This window comes from Acipenser ruthenus, chromosome 2 (assembly GCF_902713425.1).
Source record: "Acipenser ruthenus chromosome 2, fAciRut3.2 maternal haplotype, whole genome shotgun sequence".
Taxonomy (NCBI): Eukaryota; Metazoa; Chordata; class Actinopteri; order Acipenseriformes; family Acipenseridae; genus Acipenser; species Acipenser ruthenus.
The window spans coordinates 80,711,595-80,731,653 of NC_081190.1; the positions used below are offsets into that span (position 1 = coordinate 80,711,595).

Below are 20,059 nucleotides of genomic sequence, written 5' to 3' on the forward strand. Positions count from 1 at the left end.
TAGAATGAGAAAAAAGAATGCTATGTCAGATTTTTAACAAAGATAAATGCCTAAGCATCCATCACTGCAATGAAAGTCCACAGCAAGTGGAAACCCTGCAGGTCAGCAGTGAATCCTCCAAGCTGCTAAAGGTTATTAGCCTCAAGCTGAGAGCCATTGTTCTCCAGACTGCTGATCTTTTTGTCAGCAGTGATGGTTAAATATCCAACATTTACTAAAAGGAGGAACAAAACATGAAGATGTGTCCAGTTTCACTAAGCTCATGATCTCTTTTTCTAGTTTACTGGGACAAGGGACGGATTCCCCAGGTACTTGCATTAGTTGTCTGAATACTATCGTCATCAGTAGGAGTAACAGAAGAAGCTATTGAGCGGAAAGCTTCTCCATGTCAAATCTTCTAGCAATCTGTTAAAGCTCTTTCTGTAGCTGTATTGAAAAGGGATATACACTTTAGGCTACCAGTGTGTATCATATAACCTTAAATACAGTATTTTAAAAAATATATATCCTATAATCTGATGCCTCCAGTGACTGGTTTATACAGTCTTTGTCTGCTTTTCTAGATTACAAAGAACAATAAATAAACCAAATAGTATCTCTTCTTTCATATAATTATATTGTATAGTTAAGTCTCACTAAGCCTCACCTAACAAGCTCATTTAATCAGAAGGGTTATGGCAATGCACTTTTGTCTTTTTAATGCTGATTCCTGAAGGATTGAAAGTAAAGCTATGCAGTAGGAACAAAAGACAAGAAACAGAAGTTCAGTCAGCGAACTCATGCAATAGATTAAATATTTATTACAGACTCGACACAATAACACATTTATGCATATTATGCGTTCTAGTATAAAACATTTCACGTATAGGCCCTAATACATCTTTGGCCTTTGCCCTCGCCTCGGGGAGCCCCTGCCCATAAATGTTCCCGCTGATAAGTGGAGAGGCTGACCGTAGGAAAGCCATGGGCAGGAGCCAGGATAGCTGCTCCCCCCCTTAGACGAGCCAAAAAACAGGTGGAGGCTGGGGGAGGATGAGGCCAACTAACTCACAGCAGGGGAGGTAATGGATCAGGTAAGATTTAAATCCTTTCCTTGATAATCATTGGACAAGTAATTGCGTTGTTAGTGATAGGTACTGCTGTTTCGATTGACAATGTTTGATTATTGACGCTTGATTTGACTGACTGATTAAAAGTGAGTTCCTGCTTGAAACACCGCGTTGCTTAATTTCACAGGTTTGAATCTCATTTTAGCCACTGATTTGTTGTATCATTCGCTCGTCATTAAGCCACAAAATAGGTGTTATCAAGAACGCCCATGGGAAAGCAAACATGTTCTCTGAACCAGTCTCTCCTTGGTACATGACAGTTTTTAAATATATATGTCTTCATTAAAAAAAAAAAAACCTTCAAAAAACAGTGTATTAATTTGCCCAATAGGTCATGCATGACTGAATAAATAGTGAACCAATATTTATTCCATGTAATGTTGTTTACACCTTTTAACAGAATATCATATTTTGAAAGAAAAAAATGAAAAACATAATTATTTCATTACCAGAATCAGACAGATGTGCGTATATACCCCTTTTTCACAATTAATGATAGCAACTATCTGGTGAGATTAGTTTCAGATTTCACAAAGTATAAATATATGGGAGACCGGGGACAGTTGTAACATGTTTTACCTTTCTCTCAATACGCACAGACGATTTCAGCTAGTTTGACCAGCCTTTGATACAAACAACTGTCCTGTACCAACCACATTAATTATCCTGTTTTAAGAGCTGATATACAGCAAGAGTGCCTGAAATGTAAGGTGTCCAATTTCAGAATTGACACCATGGCCAGGGTCAGGTGTAACATTCTGTGAAGACTAATTAAATAAATAACAACACATGTAACTAGAACTGAATGTTTTATTGAATTAAATCAATTTTCACATAAAGCAAATATTTTTGTTTTTATTTAACGCAAAAACAGTATATCTTTATTGAAAAATAACAATTTTCATATAACACAATTTTTTGATGCCCTACTTTTTAAACTGTTTACCATCCCTTAAATTAAATGCCTTTTTAAGCAGAAATATGTCACTTTAAGTCACAATTGTGATATATGAACATTTCGCTTCCTTCAGTGCAAGCTTCATGTGCCCCAATATAGTTGAGCTAATGTTGTATGGGGTCAATTGTAATAGTGGAAACCAGCCCAGGAAGCCATTATTGCACCTCATGTTCCAGCAAGAAACAGCAAAACTAAGAACAATCAATTGTGTCAATTATAAGTACAGAGATCAGGGATGAGAATGCTAAAAGCCTGGATCCATAAACTGGGTAACACAGGTATATATCACAAAAAAAGTGATATATATATATATATATATATATATATATATATATATATATATATATATATATATATATATATATATATATATATATATTGCTTGCGATTGGAGAAATTGAAGGTGTTACAACATTTCCGTGTTCCAACTGCCCACAGTTTGTCTGTCTACTATATATATATATATATATATATATATATATATATATATATATATATATATATATATATATATATATATATATATATATATATTAAAATGATGCGTTTTTCATTCCATGTTCCCCAAAAAACAATAATGCTAAAATCGAATTCATTTATATTATATAGTTATATTATAATACTATTCTAGGAATTCTGTAAAATCATTATTCGTACATCCACAAGTGGGTTTTCTAACCAGCATAGGCATACAATAGCCACACAGTATGTAAGAAATACGTGCAGTTTGCGCAATTTGTGAAATGAAAATACGATAATCTTTTTTTTTTTTTTTTAATGGTGCAAATTTTACCCGAGTTAACAAATGTCATAATTACTGTGGAAGACCTATAGGCTACTAACACGTTGCGACATTTGTAACAGTAATTTGGTTTTAAAATATTTTAAATAATCAATATAAAACTACTGCTTTACTATACTTAGGTTTAAATGTATAGTCTTAAATTCAATCAACAAATTGAATTGTTTAATAAAATGCAAATATATTTTAATATTGGAAATAAAATACCCTGGGCTCGTTTCTATATTGCGAGATCGTAAATTAAAATAAGATAGGTCTTTCGACCAGTCATCACCTGCAATCTCGATCATCGAGTTGAATCGTAATTGGTATTGTTTCAATATGACAGGTAGACTATATGTATGATAATATATGAACTACGCAACACAAGGAATGTATTTTGAATAGTCTTCGAAATGTCATTTGCGTAATAATTAGTCATGACTATAGGTTTAAGTGACCTAGCACAACATTTTCTATCTAATTTATTCTGTATAGGTCATGCTATATATTCCCATGTAATGTACACGTTTGGAACTAACGTTTTCCTTAAAAGGACTGAAAACTACAAGTAAAATAAATGCAGCTAGCGGGCCATAACATGGGATTAAACAGGCTGAGGCCCCCTCACCCACATACTCCTAAGCAGAAGAAGAGAGGATCATTGTAATTTCTTGATTGATTTACATTTCCAATTGTATTTATTTATCGCGCCTTTCATACCACAGTATCTCAAAGCGCTTTACACGTGTTTAAAACATAAATAAGTTTGCAGTATCAAGAAATTGTCAACATTACAAAATAACAATATGGCTACCTAATTATAATAATAACAATATTAATGCCTTCTTCAGCATGATACTGCACACTTTCGATGCCTTATGTCGCTGTAATTGTCTCCGACTATGTCTTAAATACACAGCATAATTAGAGCAGCCATGTTGCTCAAAGTTCAGTGAGGGAAATGACTGTGGTGTACTCCTATCGTATTTATACGCCAAGTAATTGGTGTCGGTGAAATACTACTGCTAATACGAGCAAGTAGTGTGCACAGCGTTGTATAGATATGCTACCTCTGTCGTATAGTGTCACCCGACGTCGTACTAGTAATAGAAACGAGACCCAGGAACTTTTCCAATTGTTCAGTTGCCCGATATTAAATCCCGGCCCCTTTCTAATGCAAAACTCTAGAAGGGGTTACGTATTTCATCAAGCAAGTTTATTGCCATATGCCAACTACAAGCCAAACTATTTAAAAGAGTATGCCATCAGATTTTCCATAGCAATAATTGAAATTTCCTGCAAAAAAAACATACTCAAACACACACACAACAGTACAACGTTTTATTATTTTCACCTCCACTTGGTACACTTTAGAATGGTTTTGTAGCTGGACATTCTTTTAAACCGTTACATTTACCACGCGCGTTAGTTTGCAATATCTGAATCAAGAACCAAATAAAACAACATAGCACACAAGCAATATACTTACATGGAAAAAGACAATTAAACTCGTAAAAATCGTGCTTCTTCTATGTATATTCTGAATGGTACATTTCTTTGCTTTGCATGTCAGTTCATGGTCTTTGTTTTTTTTTCTTTTCTTTTTTATTTTTAGGAAATAAGTTTTGATCTAGGCTGCAGCAAAAGTAAGTGTCTGTTTATAGTTGTACGGTAATTAACATGCTGATGAATACGGTATGAAGTGACAGACGACAGTAGTTCTCAAGCCGCAACGAAGAAAGACAGCTAGAACTATTTTATAGTGCAAACCTAATAAAATAAATGAGGGAAACACATGGGCATTGCAATTGAAGTTCGAACTAAACATAAGAGAACCTTACACATCGCTTTGCAAGTATAGTTTCTTTAATTATTAATTATTTTTTAGCAGACGCCCTTATCCAGGGCGACTTACAATTCTTACAAGATATCACATTATTTTTTACATACAATTACCCATTTATACAGTTGGGTTTTTACTGGAGCAATCTAGGTAAAGTACCTTGCACAAGGGTACAGCAGCAGTGTCCCCCACCTGGGACTGAACCCACGACCCTCCAGTCAAGAGTCCAGAGCCCTAACCACTACTCCCTAACCACTGTGTTTTGCTGTTGGTCATCTTTGTAACTGTTCAAGTAAATGCAGTACTCTGCAAAAAACGGTACAGCAGTATGTTTATTTCTTTTCCTTTTTTTTTTTTTTTTTTTTTTTTTTTTTGCAGCAGCAGCAGCAGCAGCAGCATTCCTCCAGGCATGCTACAAGAGAATCGATTACAAATAAATATTGACAGTCTTGCACGAACTATTCCTACAAAATGCCTTGGTACCTCCATAATAAAGGAAACCTCGTGCTGCAACCGTAGTAAGACTATAACTTTCCATACTACTACTGTAGGTGCATGTAAACAATAAAGCAAACACACTAATTGACCCTCGCGCTTGTTAAACAGCTTCTGTGGGACAGAACTCACGTTTCTCGTGAACCAAAATCAGTAGAGCCAATCACCATTTCAGCAAGTCTGTGATGTCACACGGTCTCCTCCTAACCCGCTTCGGATAAAAGCAAGGAATTAAGTACCATAGTAGAATATGCTGCAAAAGCACCGAAAAATGTTTGACTCGTTAACGTTTCTCTTTGAGAAGGTGTTCCTTTTCACCAACTTAAATTTGTTTTGTACTATCTCGACAGACGGAGATAAAAATGCAAACTACTTTGACTGGTCTTCTTTTACAAGAGGCGATTTGTTAGAAGTGCCGCGTACTCTCTTCATTCACTTTGGCATTTATCTCGGAGACAATAAAGTTGCTCATTTGATGCCAGACATCCTGCCCGCACTTACCAACGACGAGCGTCAGATTCACAACGTTGTGACGAACAAGAGACTTCTTCTGGGCGTACTTTCCAAGATTGCTAGTATACGAATTGACACTGTGGAAGATTTTGCCTATGGGTCCAACATTATAGTGAACCACATGGACAACATCCTCCAGAAACAGCAACTTCCAAACGAAGAGGTAGCAAGAAGAGCTGAGAAACTTGTTGGAGCAACACCATATAGTCTGCTTTGGAATAACTGTGAACATTTTGTCACATACTGCAGATATGGGCAGCCTGTGAGTTTGCAAACAGACAAGGTAAATCATTGTTCGATTATTTTGCAGGTACAGTTTTCGGTATCGTTAAAATTGTTTCTGGTACTGATTTGATTTAATGTATTTCAAGATATATAATCCTGGTTAAAAGCTGATCGTAACATGCTGAAAAACAAGGCTTTGTATACCAGTACATTATATCACTGTGACTGCAGTTCACGTACGGACATGACCACTTGTCTGCAGTAGGCTAACCATTACAACAACTTCAATCTGTCTGCCTTCGTGAGTGCCAGTTTAGGGACATTATATTGATATTTGCATATCAGGGAGGTAAAACAGTTATGATTTTGTAATTGTATGCCAATTATTTCAATGTAATGGATTTTCGACCCATACCTAGTTGTTTTGGTTCTTAGTAGATACGTCGTAATTATCACTGTTGTATTTATACTATTTTTAAATGTTTAGCTAATTGCTGACAGCATTTAATAGGCCAGAAAGTATTTATAGAACACGGCCAGTATCCTCTTTTTTTTTTTTTTTCACAGTGGTTGGTATGTCTATTACCAGACTGTTAAAACAATTCTGTGTAGTGTGTTCAGGATAAACATTATATTATTGAAAGCATTAATTTGCAAGGGTTAATAAGGTTGACCCAGCCACAAAGCCTTTCAGGACTGGTGCATCTGTCCAGTTGGGAAATCATATTACCTTTTGAAATGACCAAGCTGTCTATGTAATAGTATTGGATCCACAATTCTATCAAATGTATCGCGTTGTCACGCTGAATTTGCCCCCCCCCACCCCCCCCGGGATTAATTTTAATAGATTGGCCTATGGAAAATGGTCCCCCCAGACTCATTTTCATATGTTAATATTAAGAATATAACTTTGCAATATTTTTTTTATTCCTTTGAACTGAGTAAGCAACACGCAACAAAGCAAGCCTTGTGATGAAATTTATACAAAGAATAATGACAATAATCATAATATTGTTATGTGAATGTTGGGTGATAAATCATATCCCACAAAAACTGTTTATATCCCTTCAAAACAAAATAAATGTGTGTTTTGCTAAACAAACAAGAAGGAAAGTGACAATGTATAGCATTTGAGAAATAATGTATAGAAAAAGCATAGAAACCGCTGTCAAAGTGTGTGTGTATATATGTATGTGTGTGTGTGTATATATATATATATATATATATATATATCAATTTTAGTAATGCCCTAAGGCTAGCTCATTTTTAAAAATGTTACAGTTCTCAGTGTGTTCTAACGTAATTACAGCGATTTCATAAGGGGGGTGGGGGGACTGAATTTCATAATGAAAATTGGTCCGGGAGGGACCAATTTTCATAGCATAATCTTTGAAAATGAGTCCTGGGGCACCATTTTCCAAGGGCAGGGGTGCCCAATCCTGGTCCTGGAGGACCGATGTCCTCCTTGCTTTTGTTCCAGTTGCCCCCTAAATTACTTAATTGGACCAATCAAACACTTATTAGAAGCTTAATTGGTCCAATTAAGCAATTTAGTGTACAGTTGGAATAAAAACCAGGAGGGACACCGGCCCTCCAGGACCAGGATTGGGCACCCCTGGATTAAGGCGATGACTGGTTGCTCCGCCCCCTTTTCTGGATGGCCGACTTCCAACTGACCCTGGAATGAAATGTCAAACCATCCAGTCCGGGGCACACTGTTCCTGTTATACAGCGCCCTCACAGGTCGGGAGGGAGATTGTTGATTAGGATTAATTTGCTCTGTTGCAGTCATGCACTGAAAATACAATTATGCAAGTATCTGTAAATTGGTTGTGTATGCACACATCATTTACATGTAGCTATGTAAGTCGGCGAATGAGATTTCTATTTTGTAGCTGAGCAGCATGTAAATAAACAGATCGTATTACTGTAAACTCTCGGTTGTGATCTTCACATACATACAGTGCTTGTTATTTGGTCTTGCATCTTCAAAAAATATGAATGACATGGTGCTGCCTGTGTTTTTCAGCTCTGTTTCGTTGGGGTTTTGGGGCTACTTGGAAACAACCAATTTAAACGTCTCATTCTTTATTTTTGAAGAAATATATACAGTTTTCATTTTGAACACGGTAATAAAAACAATTATTTGACATGCTGATTTTGTGTGTGTACATTTATGCTGGACGCACACAGAGAAATAGGAACACCGTTTATTTCAGACACCATCTGATTGTGTGTGGGGTTTGTTTTTTTTTTTTTTTTTTTTTAAATAGTTGGTGTGAAAGGACCGTTTTTAACTAAGTTTTGTAGTCTAAAGTAACATTTAAACTTGCCAACGGTCAAAAGCAATAGTCTTTATTGTTTTTTGTGCATTCTTTAAAAGCTCTTGTGTGTTGATGTAGCTAAACCTACATTATTTGGTTTCCTTGACATTTCTGTTTAATTTTTTTTTTTTCGCAACTCTCCTGTGAAATGTACTAAAAATCACTTTGCCAAAATCGTATCCTTACGTATTGGATAAGGAATGTCTTCTGCTATTCGTGATGCAACACCAGAGGTTTTTTTCCTGTGTTTACAGCAGCGCCATCCATATTCAATCCCACTATTTTCTCTAACCGTTCTTCATTTAATTAAATTTCTTCTAGAGCATTGATAGTGGTCTCATGCACATCTTTTGCATTGGTGCATTCTACATCAATTAACCCTGCTAGTTTTGTCACTGGTTTACCATCATGTATGCTGCAAACATAAACGGTGTCTTCCTCTACCATATTACAATCGTTGCTCCCATCTGCCATTCTACATATAAACCTCGCTTCTTCCAATTGTGTTACTAAATCTTTCTTTAAGGCTTCTGCTATGTGGTGAACAAACCTTGGCGCTTTTGTCATTTTAAATAGTTTCGTCCTCAATGCACTTGCAATGCACACAGTTTTTCAAATTTTGTAAATGACATTCCGTCCTTTGCGATGAAATATGCAATGTTAAACAACACTTTCATTTTCTGAATTTGTTCTTCAGTCAGTTGAATCCTATATTTTTGAATGGGTGTAGCGTGCGCGTGTGTGTGTGTGTGTTGGGGGGGGGGGGGGGGTTATATATATATATATATATATATATATATATATATATATATATATATATAATTATAAACTTCTTGGATAAAAAATCAAGTGGGAGCAAACTGTATGCAATCAAACAATGTTAAAAAGACATCGAAATATTGTTTTAAGAATGTTCGATGATAATGTAAAAATGTTTAAAAAAAAAAAAAAAAAGTTATTCTGTTCCAAATTTGCTCTTTTAAATTTTAATCTTTTCGTTATTGTTCTTTTTCCCCATTTTTTTTCTAATAGGAGGAAAGTTTAAAAAAAAAAAAAAAACTGCCACCGACGGCCTCTTTTACTCCCAAACTCTATGCTGTTTGCGCAGGTGAACAGGCACCTTTTTTTTTTTTTTTTTTAAAGTGCCATACTGAGACTGGAAATTCTGAAATTAGAGGGCGAATATTGCAGGTCTCCATGGGTCAGAAATTAATCAACCTGACCACAAACCGACAATTATTTACCCAATCCCAGTGAAGACCTCTAGCACATATACAGAAGTTTTAAATCCATCATAATAGATACAATTAATAGCTTGTTTTCTTTTTAGGAAATTGAAAATTTTTAGATGCCTGATTTGGGCATGCAAGCTATATTTTTACATGCCCCGGGCATGTCGGGCAATATAATTTTCGAACACTGAAGGTGGACCATTTTTCGTGTGACACCTGTCAATATTTGTATTGTGTACATTGAAATTATTTTAACTGTGAAGAGAACCTCTAACCAGTTACTGAAATGCCAGAATTACCAGAACGAGATTGTGATTTAACAGAACAGCTAGCTACTTTTCACACTGAAGTAATGGGATTACTTTTAATTGGCCTTGTTGCTTCATGCCCCACAGTGTTCCTTTGTTTCAGCATGAGCTGAGTAAACTTTGTAGAGCAATTGGTAACCATGGCAGAGCGGGATTAAGCAAAAATCTTGGATTGCATTTGTTGGATCACAAACTTCTCAAACTTTTAAATCCACTTTTTTGACTAGGTTTTCTTTTTAAAATCGGTTGTTGTTGTTGGCTGGAACAAGTGCTGTATTAGAGCCTGTACACAATACCAAGTGTGGTGGTGTGTGTGTGTGGTGTTTTTTTTTTTTTTTCTTTTTTTTTGGGGGGGGGGGGGGGGGGGTTAAGGCTTCATGGTGAGCTGACTCACCAAATGCTTTCTCCCTGCTAAGGTTTCACATGTATGTGTTCTAGAAAATAAAATAAGAAAGGAGAATTTCTGCAGACCTTTTTTTTTATAGGGTATTTTATTTTTACCTTTTACATTCTTTATTCAGTGGTCATGCCATGGTATTTGTTTGTCCATACCATATGGAATAAAACTAAGTGTCAGCTCTGGACAGTTATTACAAGAAGAATGATCAACCTGGTGCTTATACAAAGATTAACCAAACCTGCACCCTTTCAACCGACCAATTGCTTACTTAGAGACAATTGCATGCTATGCTGGAGCTAATGGTATTTCCAATGTTCATTTGTTTATTTTGTATGAGGTGTTGACAGTGAACGCTTTCAGTCTCTGTTTTATTGCTTTCTGCTGAGAATTCTGGACTATTCAACATTCCTTCTCATAAAGTAGCTTAGTTGGGACGTGGACCAATTAAAAACGTAATCTGTTGCAACTAGGAACAGGATAACCTGGTGTTCAGACATACTTTATTTTTTTTGGGGGGGAGGGCAGGTGACTAAACTAGTTTTCTTTTGGCTGCTGTTTTTAGTTTTATATTTCCTTGAATTCGCACACGTGATAGAGAATGAAACCTGGCTTTAAATTGTTAAATCCCCTTGGTTTGAATGTGAATTTTAAACGCTTTTTTTATATGTTTTCTTTGCAGTTCTGCGATGTTCTGAAAAGGATCATCCGAGATCAGAGAAGTTTTATGCTGACGGCTATTCTGGGAATGATATCTATCCTTTATCTTGGTCTGGCTCCTTCCACCACGCTGCCAACCATTCTTATCCCATTCACCCTTTGGATGGCCAGTTAACTTCTGCAAAAGACAAAACAACATAGTACTTGTTGCTTAATATAAAGGGAGGGGATATGTGTTGTGTGTTTTGTGTTTGCATTTTTTTTTTTTTTTGTGATGGAAGATGCACATTTTAAATGACTCCTAGCAATTTTCAGTTTTCTATTTTTGAATCCATATTTTCACTTACTGTGTAAGCCAATATAAAGCACCTGTCAATTTTATATTTTGTTTCTACCCAAGGTGAATGGTTTATAGAGCATACAATGTACTGTCCATATCTTTGTGTGTGTGTGTGTGTGTGTGTGTGTGTGTGTGTATATAATATATATAGAAAGTGTAAAATGGATTGTTTTCCCCCCCCGAGAAGTTTAACCCCAGTCTGTACAGTCGGTTTACAAAATAAAAGTCCTTCATTCATATTAAAGCAGCTTTCTTTTTAAATGATGTGCTATCTGTATGTTTAATTTGCATGCTGTGTGTGGTACTGCTCTTGAACAAAAGGTGACAAGCATTTCTCTATTTATTGAATCTCAGATGTACACAATAGTGAGCAGAGATTGCTTGAGAGAGGTACACACATCTTCTGTATGCACAGTGTTTGGTATTGGTGGTTTCTTCCAAAGTTTAGACAAATGGAAGTGGCCTCTAACTATTTATTGTAAAATCATACCCATATATTGTAAAATCAATATACCCATGAAGGGATATAATACTTTAACATTTAAACTAGTTGACAAATATGTACAATATTTGCTTGCATACAAATTAATTTTAGTTTATTTTTTTATCTTTGTATTCATTAAACAGTAACAATCTAGGGATGTCCAGAGAGGAACATATACCACATTATCAAACTTTTTTTGATATTTTCTGTGTAGGTGTGCTTTGACCTTCAGTAGCTACTCTTCTGTACTAGGCACCGGTCTTCAACGTATGTAACCCAGGCTACAGTTGATAAAACAAAGTGTCTTCTGAAGCTGCCACCATTTAGTGAACAGATATTATGACTGGAAATCCACAGCTGTGCACAAGTTGCTGTTGGCTGTTACTTCTGTAAAGACACTCCACTGACTTACATAGGCCTCTGTTAGGCAACTGAGCAATAAGGGAAATTATTAATATAATTATAAATATTTAGTAATTGCAATAAGGATCCCTAGAATGGTTGCAGGCATTACAATGGTAGGGGTACAAAAAAAACTATGAAAAAGTAATTTGAAGATAATTCTTACGAAGTGAGGTACACACAAGTCTCAAGTTGGATTGCATACATTACAGTAAGTTGCATTTTAAGCCTGATAAAACTGAAGTAGATACATAAACACTAGTGCTGTGTATTGCCAAGTATTATATTTGTACATTTAAAGAGTAAGTAGCAGGTATAGGGGGGCTCCCTAGTGGCGCATCCAGTAAAGGCGCTCCGCGTGGAGTGCAGGATGCGCTCTTTAGCCTGGATGTTGGTGGTTCGAGTCCAGGCTATTCCACAGCCCACCATGGACAGGAGCTCCCAGGGGGCGGCGCACAATTGGCTGAGCATCGCCTGGGGCAGGGAGGGTTTAGGTCAGCCAGGGTGTCCTCGGCTCGCCGTGCACCAGCGACCCCTGTAGTCTGGCCAGGCGCCTGTGGACTTGCCTGTAAGCTGCCCAAGAGCTGCGTTGTCCTCCGAGGCTGTGGCTCTTGGGTGGCTGCATGGTGAGTCTGCAGTGTGAAAAAAAGCGGTCAGCTGACAGCACACACTTCAGAGGACAGCGTGTGTTCGTCTTCGCCCTACCGAGTCAGTGTAGGGGTGGTAGAGGTGAGCTGAGTCTAAAAAATAATTGGCCATTGCAAATTGGGAGAAAATAATAAAAATTGGCAACGACTAAATAAAAAAAAGAGTAAGTAGCAGGTATTAACATCCTGACAACTTTTTACACTTATAACTTTGGCTGGGACCAAATCAAAACTTTGACAACCCGCTAATCGCATTTAACAAAACTATTTAATAGAGTTTTCTTTTTATGAGTAGAAGCAATAATATACTTACAAAAAAAGAAAAAATTATTAAATACAGTTTTATTAAGTGGAATTAGCGGGTTGTCAAAGTTTTGATTTGGGCTGGGCCTCAGTCTGTTTCAAAGCTCTTTTTAAAATGGCCACTCTAGTGCACTGATAGTTTAGGATCATTGCCCACGTTGTTAAACAGGTAACACAGCAATAATGATCCATGATGTGGTACAGAACAGAAAAGCCGGAGCACTTGTTATGTTTTTTTTTTTTTTTTTTTTTAAATCACTGCAGTGATTCAGAAGACAGATCTCAAATGCACAGTGCACTAGAGCGGCCGTTTTGAAAATAACTGAAACAGACTTTAAAGTGTAAGAAGTTGTGAGGATGGTAATAATGAAAAGAAATTACAGGTCTGTTATTTACAGTATAATGCTATATTTTTTTGAAACCCGCTACTTCCTTTTTAAGGGCTTGAAGTGTATATTTTTTACTCTACATTGTAAGCAGACAATGTAATTGAAACATATTTTTGAAAGAATTATTAGCTTCTTTGCAGAGTGTTCTGTCTATTTAATCAGTAAAGCTTCTTCAGAGGAATGTTGACACAGTAACCGTAGCTGGCCTCCTAGTTCTTTACAGCATTTTGTTTAAGGCTGCACACAAAGTGATGACAGCAAATGTCAAGACCACGGCTTGCGAATAGTTTAAGATTACAAAGGCATTCGATTCTTAGTAGCTTATGTATACTGGACCTTTGACTGGACACTAAATCAGCTTTTTACCTGAAGGTCTGTTCACTACTTTATCAGACCCTGCTGATGCACACTTGCAAGAAGGATTATGGAACCTCAAATAGACATTTACAGCTATTGGTGTTCGCGAGAGGCTTAAGTTTTAATACTGGTATGTAAATTCTTAAATCCAAAGCAGTTAGTTTATTCACACCTTGCAGATTACTTGACATCATACTGGGTGCAGCTGTGCAAATACACTGCATCGGGTTGAAGATTTATTTTACTTGTGATGTTTGAATCAATCAATATAGAGAGCTTCAGAAGATCCAGTGAAAATGTGTTTAATGTATTGTATATACAGTTGTAGTCAAACATTTACATACCCCAATGTAAATGTATAATTTCAAGAAATTTCTCGAAAACAAATAATTATAGGAAAAATCTTTTGTAGCAAAAGATTTGCTTTTGTGGATGAGGGAAAAAAAAGTTACAAGAAATAGATTTCTACAATTATTTATTTCAGCAATTTTTTTTCAAAACTTCAAAAATGCAAATTCAAAAAGTATTCATACCCTTGGATGTCGCGAGTTCGAGTCCAGGCTATTCTTTTGCCGACCGAGGACGGAAGCTTCTAGGGGGCGGCGCTCAATTGGCCGAGCGCCGCCCAGGGGGAGGGAGGATTTGGTCGGCCAGGGTGTCCTCGGCTCACTGCGCAGCAGCGACCCCTGTAGTCTGGCCAGGCGCCTGCGGGCTTGCCTGTAAGCTGCCCGAGAGCTGCGTTGTCCTCCTACGCTGTAGCTCTTGGGTGGCTACATGGTGAGTCCACAGTGTGAAAAAAGTGGTCAGCTGACGGCACACGCTTCGGAGGACAGCGTATGTTCGTCTTCACCCTCCCGAGTCAGCGCAGGTGTGGTAGAGGTGAGCTGAGCCTAAAAATAATTGGCCATTCCAAATTGGGGAGAAAATAATAAAAAAAATAATTGGCAACGACTAAATTAAAAAAAAAAAAAAAAAAGTATTCATACCCTGACAAGGAACATGAATTTTGTGGCTAGTTGAGGAACCTTTAGCAATAATAACCTCTTTTAAACGATTAGGATATTTGTCAATGAGCTTTTGACATGATTCTGTAGGGATTTTTGACCATTCTTCAACGTAAAATTGTTTCAGTTCATTCAAATTCCAAGGACTTCTCTTGTGCACAGCCTTCAACTCATACCAAAGTCGAATTTAGATCGGGACTTTGACTAGTCCATTCCAGAACCTTGATTTTATTCTTCTTGAACCATTCTGAAGTAGATTTTGATGTCTGCTTTGGATCGTTGCTTACGATTGTAAGTCGCCCTGGATAAGGGCGTCTGCTAAGAAATAAATAATAATAATAATAATAATAATAATAATAATAATAATAATAATAATAATAATAATAATAATAATAATAAGGGTGACTGCTCAGATATAAATAATAATAATAACAGTATATATGAGAGAGTCATTTTTTTTTTTTTTTGATAAACCACATTGAAAATAATTTTACATGCACCTGCTACTCAAAGCATTTCCTGATAAATAAAATCATTACCACAGACAAAAAGATCAAGCACATGTTTTATTTGGTCTAAAAAGTGTACATTTATTATATTCTAACAATTTTTAATAAAATGAATACAAAAAAATACATTTAATAAAAAATATACATTACATTTTTAACATGGGGTTTTCTTTCTCCCAAAAGTTGCTTGAAAACTCACCAGATTCGGTAGGTTGGTAGATGCTTATGGGAAGATGGAAAATCCTGAAGAACTACGTCACATGGTTTGGCCACCATAGTGAATTGAAAAAACACATTTTGCCTAAATGTAAAGATTTGTATTTCGAAAAAGCCTTATTACAGAGTGCTGAAAGTTGGTATAGTTGTTGAGGGTTATTCCAAGATTAACTGGAGTTCGTAAGAAGGTTGTGTGTTATGGCGGCCATGCTGCATGACATCAAAATTGCACAGTACAGACGTCATAATCACAAAGTACAAAGATCTTCTCCCAAACCGCTAGTCTGATTGAAACAAACCCAATGGCACATATGATCGTAGCCTGGTTGTCTTTAAAGGGTGTTAAAGGGAACATGCCTGCAGAGAAACAAGATGAAGACAGAGAGGAGGACGACAGCAACCCTGGTACTCTTGTCCATGAGATGAAGAGGAGCACAGCGAGCTGGAGACCACCTCACATCCCCCCTCTTCAAGCTCACAAGTGCCGAGGCAGAAGAGGAGAAGGCAATCACCTGGTCTCGAAAGCTTTCAGGAATGTCTTTTATCTGTCCTTAAAGTCACTCACTCCCCTCAACCTAAGCCCACAGATGAGGATGAAATGTTCCTTTTGAGTCTCCTCCCCAACATCAAGAGACTGCGTTTGACAGGGTACACGTGTCATGTGTGTGGGTAACCGCTGATATGCAAGACAGAGAGACATGGGAATTGGAGTTGAAAGGCCGCTCAGGCGCACAGGATTTATTAACACAAAACAGAAAGTAACCATCACTACCGGCGATGGTAATGCACAGAGGACACATACAGAAGACTGTACAAAAGGCAAAATAAAACACAGTACAAAAACTACAAATAAAAGGTGCCACACAGGGCAAGCGCTAAACAAGGTGTCCCGCTCCAGGAATATGCTACACTACGTAACCCTCGCTATACATTACTTGGGATCAATATGCCCTAAACTAACCTACTTATGAGCCGGTATTCTTATGGCACCTCCTGCATCTTCATACGGCCTTGGCTGGGCACTGCCTTCACAAGTGCTGTGTTGCAGTTTAAGGGTTGCGTAGCTGTAGTTTCTGCAGAGCAGAAGCTCTCCTCCTGAGTGTACGCAGCGCCCCTCTGGGTAGCATGGCGGTGCAGTCGCCCAGAACAATCTCCACCGGATGTTTTTATGTTGACGGACACTCAGTCGAGACCCGCCCACCTGCTGGTCGAGGACTGGCACAGCCAATCACTCACTGCCCTTCCTCTCAACCAAACCTAACAGGCAGCAAGTCTCAATTGAGCGCCTGTCTGTAAACAATAATTTAAGCAAACATAACAACTCCAAAAAGGCACACACAATAAACCCATTTCCACATGTCAATTACACCCACACTGCCTTATGAAAAAAAAGTGTGCAACCAAGCTTAAATAAAACCAAATTCTGTTTGAAGCTGAATTTAATTAATTATTTTTAATAATATGTTTCAGTTCTATCCTTTGCTTTTGCCTTTGGAGTCTGCGTTTGGTGTCAGTAGGCATAATCCAACATGAAGACTAGGGAGCTGTCTATGAAAGAAAAGCAAGCGATTTGGATGCTAAAAGAAAAGAGTAGCTCAATTAGAACCATAGCATAAAAGTTGGGCATAGCCAAATCAACAGTTTGGAATGTCCTGAAAAAGAAAGAAACCACTGGTGTCTTCAGCAATCGGCAACGACCAGGTCGGCCAAGGAAAACAACAGCAGTTGATGACAGAAAAATGACCAGAGCTGTGAAAAACAACCCTAAAATAAGTGTCAGTGAAATCACCAACAACCTCCAGAATGCTGGGGTGAAAGTGTCACAATCTACTGTTCGCAGAAGACTTCGGCAGCAGAATTACAAAGGCTACACTGCAAGATGCAAACCTCTGATCAGCACCAAAAACAGAAAGGCCAGATTAGAATTTGCTAAAAAGTACAAAGATGAGCCAGTAGAGTTTTGGAACAGAGTTTTATGGACAGAGACAAAGATTAACCTTTATCAAAGTGATGGGAAGGCAAAAGTGTGGAGAAAAAAAGGAACTGCAGATGATCCAAAGCATACCACCTCATCTGTGAAGCATGGTGGAGGTAGTGTCATGGCATGGGCATGCATGGCTGCCTCTGGAATGGGCTCACTCATCTTTATTGATGATGTAACAAATGATGGCAGCAGCAGAATGACTTCAGAAGTGTACAGAAGCATGTTGGCTACCAATGTACAAGAAAATGCCACCAGACTCATTGGGCGGCGCTTCACAATGCAACAGGACAATGACCCGAAACACACTGCCAACACAACCAAGGAGTTCATCAGGGGGAAAAAGTGGAAAGTTTTAGACTGACCAAGTCAATCTCCTGATTTAAATCTGATTGAACATGCATTTCACTTGCTGAAGAGGAGACTGAAGTCAGAAACTCCCCAAAACAAGCAACAGCTGAAAATGGCTGCAGTAAAGGCTTGGCAAAGCATTTCAAAGGACGATACCAAGAGTTTGGTGACGTCAATGGGTCGCAGACTCACTGCTGTTATTGCATGCAAGGGATTTGTGACTAAATACTAGCTTTTATACTTCTTATATTTTCTTTAAGTTGAATTGTCCCAATACTTATGCTCACATGAAATGGGGGGACGGAACTCTAAAAGTACTGTTATTCTTAGTTGGTAAAACATGTATGTCTTGAAACCACCAGAAATAAAAGGTGGCATTCAGTACTTTTGCCTCATATTCATCTTTTAAGTGTATTTTCATATTGCTTGAGTGTACAGCAAAAATAGCAATTTTGACTTCACTGTCCCAATACTTATGGAGGGCACTGTAATACACAGTATATTGGATCACATACACACACATATGTTATTTTAAGTATTTTATTGTTCATGGACCAATTTTTTTTAATGTATTTATTTGGTTCTTTTAGTTAAGATGTCTTTACTACATCCACTCTTGACAGACTATAGTATATTAAGACTTTAATGTGTAAAAATCACTGATAGTTCATCACCGTTCATACCATTTGTTGGGACCTACTGTCTAGATGTAAAGGGTTTTGATCCCATATAAAGCCTAATTAGATTTTGTCGAAGTGCTTTGCAGTCCTATTATCTCTTTAATTTCTTCAATAACAAGAGAAGTTTAATGCCCAAACGAGGAACAGTTGTTCAGGCCCTCCACTTTCAAAAACTAAAAAATTTTAGTCTAACGAATGACAGTACTGCTATGTCACTGAAAACCACTACTGCTTGGAAAACAAATATTTATTGTGCATATGTGGATTTGTCTGGGGATTAGTACTGCATTTCTAATTTAGAAACAACCTCTGCAATTCATTTAAGTCAGTCCCCAATGCCTTATGTATATAGAGAAAATGTGCAATTGTAAAGATTGTGAGATTCTATAAACACTGAGAAGCAGTGTTTCTGTTTGAGTGGAATTAGCCCTTCCTGTAGGTTATAGGAGATGTGTCAAGGTCAGGTCATGGTCTGGTGGTCTACTTAAGAGGATCAGGGGTGTCTGCATTTCCGCTGCCACAAAACATGTTCTGAACACAATTTTCAACGAGCCCTCGTCTCCCTCTGCAAGCAGGTATGAACGAGAATGGTTAGTAAGGCATTCTCTGATCCGGTTGAGTGAGCACACAGCATGGCTCAACACAGGAAAATCATTTATAGGTGTTGAGGGTCAAAATCATAAACTTCATTTAAAACCTTGAGATATAAGTCTTGAACTACAGTAAAGCTGCCTGATCTGTTTAAGCTTGGCCAGTCAGCCTACAACACCTTAGTTACTGCACTGTAGACATGCCGATCGTCTAATCAACAATCATGGGAAGCAATGCATGTTTTGGAGAGCTTTTGGATCTTACTGTGAAGCCATTGGGGTAAGGTTTTGAATACAAGCACCCGCGGCTCTATTGAATACCATTGTATCTTAATAAGCCTTCATGAATACTGTCATCACTATGCATAGCTTTTGTAAAAAGCGAATGAAAAGGAGTCAATAAACATGTTTTGTTTTGCCTTAAAATCCATCATTATACTGCAAACCCTCACAGCTTAAACCCAGCAGGTTGCATGAAAAAAGGATTCAGCTTAGGCGGTGATTACCTTAAAATGTTTGCTATTGTTTCCACATCTCTGTGCTGATCTATAGGCATTTGTACTTAAATGTGTTCATTAACATAATGGATTAGCATTTTAATTACTTCCATCATCTTATCAATTAGTTCCTGCTAACTTATGTTTATTTAAACATTTACCTAATTATAGATAAAACTAATGTTTGAGGCAATTGGGGGTCATGACATTTCACCACAGGTTCAAATTTGCATCACCCTTATGTTGATTATTTAGTTTTCTTATTATAGCTGTTCATCAGAGCTTATGTTGCAATCAAGTTGTCCAGTAAGTTTGCGGTTTACCATGCCTTTCCCGTGCTTTACAATACTTTACCATTCTTATCAGTGATTTACCTACTTACCTGTGCTTTACCAGAACCCTACACTAATGTACACTGTTATTATTGGTTAGTAACATATTAAACAGCAGCATCCCTTAAA

At 37.4% G+C, this 20,059-nt stretch overlaps 1 protein-coding gene across 1 annotated transcript; it reads left to right on the plus strand.

Moving 5' to 3' along the window:
* The first annotated feature begins 5,409 nt into the window (after positions 1-5,409).
* Positions 5,410-11,124, plus strand: LOC117409620 (lecithin retinol acyltransferase-like). The gene is made up of 2 exons (XM_034912054.2): positions 5,410-5,985; positions 10,871-11,124. Exons 1-2 carry the CDS (start codon positions 5,440-5,442, stop codon positions 11,021-11,023), a joined length of 699 nt encoding a protein of 232 aa, XP_034767945.1. The 5' UTR covers positions 5,410-5,439; the 3' UTR covers positions 11,024-11,124.
* The last annotated feature ends 8,935 nt before the right edge of the window (positions 11,125-20,059 follow it).